Source organism: Rana temporaria, chromosome 8, assembly GCF_905171775.1.
Source record: "Rana temporaria chromosome 8, aRanTem1.1, whole genome shotgun sequence".
NCBI classification, from domain to species: domain Eukaryota; kingdom Metazoa; phylum Chordata; class Amphibia; order Anura; family Ranidae; genus Rana; species Rana temporaria.
This window is the reverse complement of record NC_053496.1, coordinates 92,663,244-92,674,026: the sequence shown is the minus strand read 5'-3', so window position 1 is coordinate 92,674,026 and position 10,783 is coordinate 92,663,244. Positions and strand designations below refer to the sequence as shown.

The 10,783-nt window shown below is 41.2% G+C and overlaps 1 protein-coding gene across 1 annotated transcript in view; it reads right to left on the bottom strand.

The window, feature by feature from the left end:
* Nucleotides 1–6,537: 6,537 nt before the first annotated feature.
* The window catches only part of LOC120947182 (beta-microseminoprotein E1-like), a 31,909-nt gene continuing 27,663 nt past the window's right edge, over nt 6,538–10,783 (bottom strand). Inside the window, exon 4 of the mRNA XM_040362284.1 lies at nt 6,538–7,114. Within this exon, the coding sequence (XP_040218218.1) occupies nt 6,991–7,114 (124 nt within the window). The 3' untranslated portion in view covers nt 6,538–6,990. The remainder of the gene's footprint in view (nt 7,115–10,783) is intronic.

Sequence of the window (10,783 nt, the reverse complement as noted above, 5' to 3'; positions counted from 1 at the left end):
AACTCTTGACCGGTGGAGAAGAGTCCATGGACCTCCCTGTCAGTCGGGACATAGCGTCCGCATTAGCATTGGCATCATGACCACGATACTGAATTTTGTAGCTGTATGCCCCCAAGAATAGGGCATAGCGTTGGAGGCGGGCCGCAGTAGTCTGGGAGATGCCTTTGTCAGGGCTAAAGATCTGAAGGAGTGGTTTATGGTCCGTCAGTATGGTGAATTCCCTACCATACAGGTAAAGATGAAACTTCTTAATTGCCCATATCAGCGCAAGTGCCTCTTTGTCAATGTGTGAGTAATTGCTTTCTGCTTTTGTCAAAGACCTGGAGGCAAATGCCACTGGTTTTTCTGACCCATCTGGTAAGATGTGAGATAGTACCGCCCCCAGACCATAGGGTGAGGCATCACAAGCCAAGGTGAGAGGCTTCTGGAGGTCATAGTGCACGAGCATGCGTGACGCCAACAGCTTCCGCTTAGAAACTTCAAAAGCACGTTGGCATGCAGCCGACCAGTCCCATCTGGAGTGTTTCTCCAAAAGCTTGTTCAACGGAAACAAGGTGTGTGCCAGATCTGGCAGGAATTTGTGGTAATAGTTCAGCAAGCCAAGGTATGATCGCAGCTGCTGGACGTTGGTTGGGGCTGGAGCTTTGACTAAAGCATCAACCTTGGCTTCCGTGGTGTGTATACCTTCTGCATCCACAAGGTGGCCACAAAACTCCAATTTAGGCACCATGAATTGGCATTTTGCTAAGTTCACTTTCAGACCCTGTTCTTGGAGTCTCGCCAACACAAGCTCCACATTCTGCTTGTGTTCCTGGTCGGTCCGTCCTGTAATGAGCATGTCATATGTCTTGGCCCCAACCACTGTCAGAAACACTGCTACTTGCCTGTTGTCTGGGATGGCATTTGCACTGAAATACTGTTCCAGTCTCTCAACCCAGGAACTCCAGGATGTCTGTTCTCCATCAAACTCACTTAATGTCCCGATTAATGACATTTTCCTGCTGGGATCTGTGATTGCTTTTATCCAGGATTGCTTTTATCCAGGTGACAATCCACAATGTCTTTGTCTCTCTCTCAGACTGATAGACACTTTATAAATCCCATCCTCGTCGCCACTGTTATATCCTCTGTGTTGAGAGGGACACAAGACTCTGGGTTGGAACAATGGATGTTTATTCAGTACAGGCTGTACCCTGGAACATGCATCTCAGGACAATACAGGTTATCTCTTCCTACATGTGCTCTCTCTAAGATGGCTACTATACCCCTTGACCCTTGTCATCATTGCTGGGTGGAGCCAGCCTTAAAGTGCCAGTACATGTGAAACCCTTCAGGTATAACAGAACCTTTCAGATTCAATCATAGTGGGTCCAATTAAGGGGTGATAGGAGAGGTGGGTAGTGTGACTTTTTCCTGCCCAAGGCAGGCCCTGTATGGGTACCTGTGCAGCAGCTTGTTCCATGGCAGAACAATTTGATGAAGTGTGCGGCGTATGGTCTGAGCACTGACAGGCTGACCCCCCCACCCCTTCAACCACTGCAGCAATGCTAGCAGCCCTCAAAGACAACCTCTGGATATGACGCTGAGCATGTATACTCAACTTCTTTGGTCGACCATGGTGAGGCCTGTTCTGATTGGAACATGTTCTGTTAAACCGCTGTATGGTCTTAGCAATTGTGCTGCAGCTCAGTTTCAGGGTCTTGGCAATCTTCTTATAGTCTAGGCCATCTTTATGTAGTGCAACATTTTTTTTTTCAGATCCTCAAAGAGTTCTTTGCCATGAGGTGCCATGTTAAACATGCAGTGACCAGTATGAGAGAGTGAGAGCAATAACACCAAATTTAAAACACCTGCTCCCCATTTACACCCAAGACCTTGCAACACTGTTGAGACACATGACAATGGGGAAGGAAAATGGCTAATTGGACATTTTCACTTAGGGGTGTACTCATTTTTCTTGCCAGCGGTTTAGACATTAATGGCTGTGTAGTAAATTACTTTGAGGCAAATATAGCAAATTGACACTGTTATACAAGCTGCTCACTATTTTACATTGTAACAAAGTGTAATTTCTTCAGTGTTGTCACATGAAAAGATATAATAAAATATTTGCAAAAATGTGAGGGGCCTACGGTGTTAGAGTTGCTCTGAACAAAGCACAATCAAATGGGTGTGGTAACTATACAGGAGAACTTCTCAGGTTTTCTTGGAGACAAATTCACAATTTGAAGGGAGAAAGATAGAAATGAGAGAATTGTTGTCTTCACCATACAATCACATGTCAGAGTAAGAAGTTGAGGTATTAGGGAATGATGGGCACTGGTGGTAGATCCTGGATGCATAGGCTTACATCTCTTTTACTGCTAATATAATTTTATTTTATTGAAAACTGAAATCCCGGAAGATATAAAAAAATGAAATCCAATAAATGACGAAAGCAAAAAGACTGTTGACACATTCATGAAATGTCAGGCAGCATTTCATGTAGGCTGGAGAGTCTGTCAAACAAGGCAGGGTTTCATGGTAAACAATTTTGACTTTGTAAAAAGGTAAGGTGGTCCAAAGGACTCTGCAGAGTGTTCCCAGGTCACCTGATGGGCTCCAATAGAAATCCCACTTATAAATTTGTAGGGATTTTGGGGTGAGAACACCTAATTCATATGATCTCGCTGACCTAGCAAAGATGTAATATAATTCCTTATCATCTCCAAATATGGAAAGGTTTCTACACAGTAAGAGCTGTGAAAATGTGGATTAGACTCCCTCCAGAGGTGGTTCTGGCCAGCTCAGTAGATTGCTTTAAGAAAGAGCTGGATTCTTTCCTAAATGTACATAATATAATTGGGTAGTACTAACACTTATAGGTAGAGTTGATCCAGGGAAAATCCGATTGCCTCTGGGGGGAACAGGAAGAATTTTTTCCTACTGCTGTAGCAAATTGAATCATGCTTTGCTGGGTTTTTCACCTTCCTCTGGATAAACTCTGGGTATAGGATTTGTTAGGTTCCAAGGAAGAGGCCGATTGTTGAGAGGGTGCCACTTGGAGCTAAGTGCAGTGGTCCCCTGGGAGTGATACAGAGGGAGCAGTGCCCAAAGGTTCACGGTTTGCCAGGTGTTGTTGATGATGAGCTGGTCACTTGGAGTGCACTGGTAGTTGCTTGCATGACCCACAGAACCACTGAGCACGGGGTGTCGGGCAGAAGACCTCAGTAGGGGCAAACCAGTAGCAGGAACTGAAGACAAGCCAGGGATCATAAACGAGATATCAGTCCAAAAAGGCCAGAGACAAATTACAGATGAAAGAGCAGACAGGAGCATAGTCGGTGGTGCAAGCCAGAGGTCAATCAGGAGCGCATCAGAAGCAGAAGTCAAACAAGCCAGGTCGTTGACAGGGAACAGAATCACGGAGACACAGGAGCACAGGAAACACCGGGGAGCTGACTATAATCCAGCAAGGGGCGGCTCCAAAAGCAGGCTTAAATAGACCTGGAAGTACTGCCCACATCAGTCACACCGTGTGGCCATGGTTTTCTTGGGCGGAATTGCCAGTCCTTCTTCGGACATTTCCCTGACAGGATTGGGTATATGGGATTGTATGATATTCTTTTTTATTTATTTATTTCAACCTGACTAATGAATCAAAGGGAAGGGGGAGGGGGAAGCACTCACATTTTCCACATCTGTAAATTTAGAAGACAAAAAAGAACAGTTACTCGAAAAATGATAATTGATGGTCGGACTTTGGAGGCAAGACGGGAAAATCAAAAAATATAAATTTTATTCCAAAAAAAGAAAATTAACAAAAACAGATAAATAAAAAAAAAACATATAGGATATATGATATAAACAATATCCTCTGTACATCGTCTACGCGTTTCGCCGTTGGGCTTCCTCAGGACCAGCAGAAGAGATTGACAATGGAAAGATATATTTCGTTGTCTCAGAATAATCCAAATCGCATATAGGTATATCGAAAGAATAATAAAGAGAGGCTCCAATTATAGTAGAGAAATCTCCAAAAATCCGAAAAAAAGGATTCGCTTAGCCTACAGTGTCGACCATAAAATGCACCACAAGTACAATAAGCCAATTCTAATGGTTCCACAAAGAGCATTAATTCTGGGGCAGACCAAAGAGGGTATAACAGAAACACATAGATATGCAGTGTTATACAGCCAGGTATGCCAAACCTGCATCCAAATACTATTGTATTAGCAGCCCTCAGCAGAGAAGACAGACATCATGGAGTCTATGGAGCAGCAAATACAGCGATGGTTGAATGGCGTAGTATGCCCCGTGGAATAGCACAGGCTGAAGTATTAAATTTTCCTATTAGGGCAATGATATCACACAGTGCATGTCCTATAGCACATTATTCCTGTGTTTACATTAGTTGTGTGTCCTAGAAGTCAACATCAAGAGATCAAAACTGGTTTTGCAGGAAATATGTTCCTGGTTGTGACACCTATCTGGCAATATCCCTGGCTTAATGTTGCTATCCACATCCACTCATTATGGGGCGTACACACGATCGGAATTTCTGATGGAAAAAGTCAGACGGACTTTTTCCATCGGAAATTCCGACCGTGTGTATTCCCCATCGGAGCAATTCCATCGGAAATTCCGATGAATTCCATCGGAGTTTACATAGAGAACATGTTCTCTTTTCCTCCGATGGAATTCCATCAGAATTCCGATGTGAATTTTGTAGGACAAAGGTCCGATCGTGTATACAGGGCATTAGAAAGCAGCAAAAATATATTTATTTTCTTCAGTTATAAGCAATCCAGGTTTTACAAACTTTACATGTTGTCCTTACTCAGGTGGTCAAGAATGGACTGTTTACAAAACTAATAAGGTGGCTTCTGGTCTCTGCTTGTCAATGAGTGTCAAGAAGTGCAAAGAGAGTGTTTTCATGAGGTTGATTTACTAAAGGAAAAGATATCTATATGTAGGTGTGCTTTCTCAGTATGAACAATTAAAATGCTTGTGTAAAAATAAATAAATAATCTTATCGAAAAGTCATATTGAATGTTGATGCAACCAAAAATTCATTATGCTCAGTAAAAAAAAAAAAAAACTGTTGAATAAATCCATGCTTATAAAATCAAATGAGTGATTTAGGTGGAAGATGAGTTATTTCATGAACCACATTGCAGTGGATTAGTGAAAGTCTCATACTACTTTAAGACTTATGAATAAATCTAATGTTCACATTAAAAGAATACTGAATAAATTCAAGTGCTTATGCTATCAAAAGTTCATAAAGAAATATTTCTAATATAAGTCCATTTGGATATTATCCAATAAGGTGCAAAGAAAGGACGGCAGGTAAGTGCTTTCCACAAGAGACCTCCCCCATAGATCACACAGCCTCTTACAGGATCATTTTGGTCTCTCAACTAAGCAGAGATCTAAATGCACTTGTATAAATGAGTTTACAACAGGAAACCACCAGCTTCAGCCAATGAGAACCTCCAAAAGTCCAGTCAAATTATTCTCAAAATAATTAAGAGGCAGTCAACATATTGTAAAATCGCAAAGGTGGATCGCTTTGTTCAATAGCATACAGGATACTTACAGAGCGAGTACAGAGATACACGGTACAAAGGCCTCGTTTCCGCTTCCTGCTGCTGAATAAAGCTATCTACCTTTGTGATTTTACACTATGTCTGCTGCCTCTATATTTACTAAATGCTTATTATTTTTAAAAAAATAATTGGAGCTCAAGTTTGTGTGCTGCATTCCAACCTATAGAATACAACCAATAGAACATCCCTTCTATATACCGTATGTGGACTAAAGGAAAATAGACTGTTCACTTTTGCAACTGAAGTTATATTTTGCATGGGGGTTTTCTCTAGCGCTTAGTGAATGAGGTGAAGCTCTGCTGACTTCTTCATCCAATCATGTGCAAGCAAAAATGCTGTTTTTTTTGTTTTCCTCGCATGTCATTGGATATTTTTTTGCAAAAGGAAATTTTACCAGAAAATAGAACCCCTTGGTCTGTGTAACTTCTCTTGCAAAGTTAAAAACTTTTTCGCCTTTGGTAAATTATTCCTCACGTGACTTGGATGGCTCAGGGATGTAAATACAATACTAATTAAAAATCATGGGTATGGACAATTACAATAGATGGTCCTGGTATGTTCGCGTACATTCGATTTTTACAATATATATGTGCATATTAAGATTTGCTGCCAACACATAACCAAAGGCTCAAGAAACATGACAGAAGTGACATTCCACCCCTTTACCCTCATTCCACTCTCCTCAACACATTTGTAGTTGCCTTGGACGTGTACCAGACCTGTCCACAGAGAATAATGGTCGCCTCTGCCTATAATAGCTCAGCGCATATTAAGGAGTCGTTTTTCAGAGTTCAGTGGAATTACATTTTTCTTATAAAAAGACAGTTAACCATTAAAGCTACAAAATGTATACAGTTGTAACAACATTCACATAATCATGAAAATAGATAACTGCAATAGACATTGATGTGCATGCATGAAATGTACATGCAGAAAATCAAACAGCTGCATATTAAGCATGTCATTTATTAGAATTACACTTTTTCCAGAACATTTTCAAATCTTTGGTGGATTTATTTTAATAATAGTCAGTTAATTAGAATTGATGAGATTTTATGTTAACCTTGTTTTACACAATTGAAAAGTCTATTTATTGCACTTGCTGCGTTGTGTTATGTACTGGATAATAAAGGAATTTCTTCAGAATGCATGGCATTTTTTTTTTTAACGCCTGCTCTTGGATGGAATCTGACTGGAACTATTTGAATAGGAAATGCAAAATTAAGAACGGATAGAAAAGAATCAGTGAAATTGATCACATCAAGAATCATTCGGATTGAACTTTTCTGTAACCAGTGAAATAATTGTATACCAATCTGTTGATTGTTCTGCTTGTGCTTAATATTTACTGTATGTTTATAGTAGTATGTCATTATAGAGAATGTATTGAAGGATATTTTTAGGAAATCCAGGAGTCCACTTTACAGGGCTTGTTACCCTTCTGCCTAACTTCATATTTACAAGTTTCCTTATTGAGAACAGCCTCACAGTTTGCAGGATCTTCAATAACTGGCTTTGCAAATCTGAAATAGGGGAAAAAAATTATATATTTTTTTAAAGGCATTTTTATATTACCAAACAACAGAGGCTACATACAGTATCAAACCCAATACATAACAGTATCCGTGAGAATACAAAACACACAAGGGAAGGAACATTTGCCAGTCCATGACAAAATTTACACAGTACACCAGATTCCACCCATTGTTTCTCAGTAATGCCCCGTAAGTACCTTTTTTTTCACTTTTTTTGTAACAGCCAACAGGGTTAAGTAATCTCATCAAACGCAACATATTTGAATAAAATAAAAATAAACAGAATCAAATTCTCAATGTCCAGCAATGTGTGTGAAACTGCACCCGTAACCAACCACCCGAAGGAGCATTATCCCTCCAGATCCCACCCCATAGCCATTCAAATATCCACTTACCCTCCAATGTTTCAGTAGAGTCAACCCAATTAAACCAAACCTTTCTTGGGACATCCCCAGGCTTCATATGTTTTTCGGTAAGGCGGAATATCAGCTTTGACTAACTTCAACCACATTCCCATAGTTAGACATTTCGCATTTATCCACCTCCTAGCTTTAAACTTGCGGACATAGAAGAAAACAAGTCTAAAAAACAACTTGGTAGTTGCATCCATCTCCTCATCCTCAATAAATTCCAGATGATATAATAAGGGGTTTCATACATTGGGGAGACAGAACTTGTCAGAAATGAACTCTGTCATTTGAAACCACAAATGCCTTACTTTGGAGAACTCCCACACCATGTGAAGAAAAGTACCCTCACTCAACTGGCATTTATGACATAGCGCAGAGTCTCTTTTATGCATACAAAATAGACAAACAGGGGTATAATATATGTGATGTAGATATCTTAATTGGATCATCCGATCTGTAGAGGCAATAATCGTGGTCAGGTACGTATTCAGCACCTAGATCCACATCTCATCTGACAGCTCCAGTGCAATAGCAGCCCAACTGGCCAAAAATGAATCAACTGGGTTTATGTAAAAAAAACATAAATTCATTACCTTGATTTGCATAATCAAGCACAGATTCACTTTCTTGGAGCAGGCACTCTAGAATACCTTTTTACGGTCAGATGTGATTCTTAACTGTCTTATTCACCCCAATAGGCTCTATGTCTAAAATTAAAATATTTGGTTGACAGGCTCCAGTGTATACAGTATTTGTGTTCTTTTCATCTGGAGCCAAACTCTGTGATTGCCCATATGCCAATTAAGCCAAATCAGCTGTTGTCACAATCATAAAAAACTGACATAGTATAATAGTGTCCTGTTCTCAGCACTGAACAGAGCAACAGAGGAGCAAAGGGAAGGCAAGTATAAACCGCTGAGGAGGACTGCATTGAAGTGGACTTATTGGTTTGCCCTGAAGAGGCAAAGTCAAAGTTTTCTTTAAAATGATTTACAAATATTACCCAGTGATTAAAATTTGAGGGCTGAGCAGATGAGCAAGTGGCATCTTCCTCAAGAACTACACTGAGCAAAATTATAAACGCAACACTTTTCTGTTTGCCCCTATTTATCATGAGCTAAACGCATAGATCTACGACTTTTTCTATGTTCACAAAAGGCATATTTCTCTAAAATATTGGTCACAAATCTGTCTAAGGCCGAGTTCACACTGGTACGACACGACAGTCATACGACTGTGGATCCGACTTTGCCCTGCAATTTGAACGCCAACATCCATCCGACTTCAATGAACGGTGATCTGACTTTAATCCCGACAATACAAGGCACTTTGTGTCTGGTATGGTTCTTTAGGGGAAACCCCACGCCAAATAAAAAAAAAAGAGCATGGAGTTCCCCTCCAAGAGCATACCAGACCCTTCAGTCTAGTATGGATTTTAAGGGGATCCCCTACACCAAAAAAGGCATAGGGTCCCCCCAAAATCCATACCAAACCCTTACCCGAGCACGCATCCCAGCAGGTCAGGTAAGGGGGTGGGGATAAGCAAGCGCCCCCCCTCCTGAACCATACCAGGCCACATGCCCTCAACATGGGGGGTGGGTGCTTTGGGGCTTGGGGGCCCTGTGCCCCCACCCCAAAGCACCTTGTCCCCATGTTGATGGGGACAAGGGCCTCTTCCCGACAACCCTGGTTGGTGGTTGTCGGGGGCTGCGGGCGGGGGGGCTTATCAGAATCTGTAAGCCCCCTTTAACAAGGGGGTCCCTAGATCCCGGCCCCCCACCCTATGTGAATGAGTACATTTTATCCCTATCCATTCACCTATAAAAGTGTCAAAAATGAAAACAGTACACAGGTATTTGACAAAATAATTTATTAAATCAGTTCCGGCGTCTCTTCCGATTTCTTCTCCCCTCTCTGGCTCTTCTCCGTCTTCTAGCGATATCTTTTTCATCTCTCGGTTCTCCTCTGCTTTGCGCTCATGTCTTCTAGTCCTCTCCGGTTCTTCTCCTCTGTCCACTGTCTTTTGCCTCTGCCGGGTCTCTTTTCCCTGTATTCTTTCTCCGATGTTGACTCAACGCTCTCTCCCACTCGAATGCTGGGTCCGACGGGTACCACTACTTATATTAGCATGGGGCGGAGGCCACCGGCTGACGTCATGCGGAGGCCCGTCCCCTTTTGACATCACCACCTGGGGCATGATGGGGCGGTGACATCACAAGGGGCTTTTTTTGGCATGGGGATTCCCCTTAAAATCCATATCAGGTCGAAGGGCCTAGTATGCTCTTCTAGTCCTCTCCCAATAAGTCCACCGGAGAGGACTAGAAGACATGAGCGCAAAGCAGAGGAGAACCGAGAGAGGAAAAATATATTTTGTTCACAATTTTTCACTTCTAGTGCGAGTATATATATTTATGATATATATTTTTTTAAAGTCGGATCATCATCTTAACTGATCCGACTTTGGCATGCGACTTGTGCTCTAAAGAACTTAAAGGGAAACTAAAAAAAATGACATTGGGTTCCCCCACCCAATGTCATTTTTTTTAGTTTCCCTTTAAGTTCTTTAGAGCACAAGTCGCATGCCAAAGTCGGATCAGTTAAGATGATGATCCGACTTTAAAAAAATATATATCATAAATATATATACTCGCACTAGAAGTGAAAAATTGTGAACAAAATATCTTGCAGCTGCTGTACACAAGGTGCTATTCACTTGGCAAATCAAAAATATATATATATATTACAGTGCTCACAATAGTGAAAAACAATTATCTAAATAATCAAATAACAACAGTTCATTAATAAGTAAATGTCCATATATTACTGAATGCGGTGCTCCAGTCCATAAAGTGAAAAAGTACTTCAAAATTTGAGGTGCTCCACACCCCTTCCTGTGTCCCCACTCACCGGATGGAATGGACCCTTACCTTTTCAGTCTAGGGGTCGTTCAGTCTTAGAATGTTGGCCAGGAATGGCAGATTCACATACATTTTCAAAGAAGATCTCCCATGATCATGGTAGTCATACTTGGATAATAGTGCCCAAAATTAGATAAAAAGGAGGGGACTATAGTGGCAATATCTTTATTGCGCAAATAAAAAATGGATACTTACAAAATGCATAGTAAAAACAGACATGTTTTGGCAAGAGATTGCAATAGGAAACGCCACTGTTGGCATGCGTTCCACCGACAACCAGAAGTGACGTCTATTGGACTCGAAACCGGAAATTGCATCAGCGCATTTTT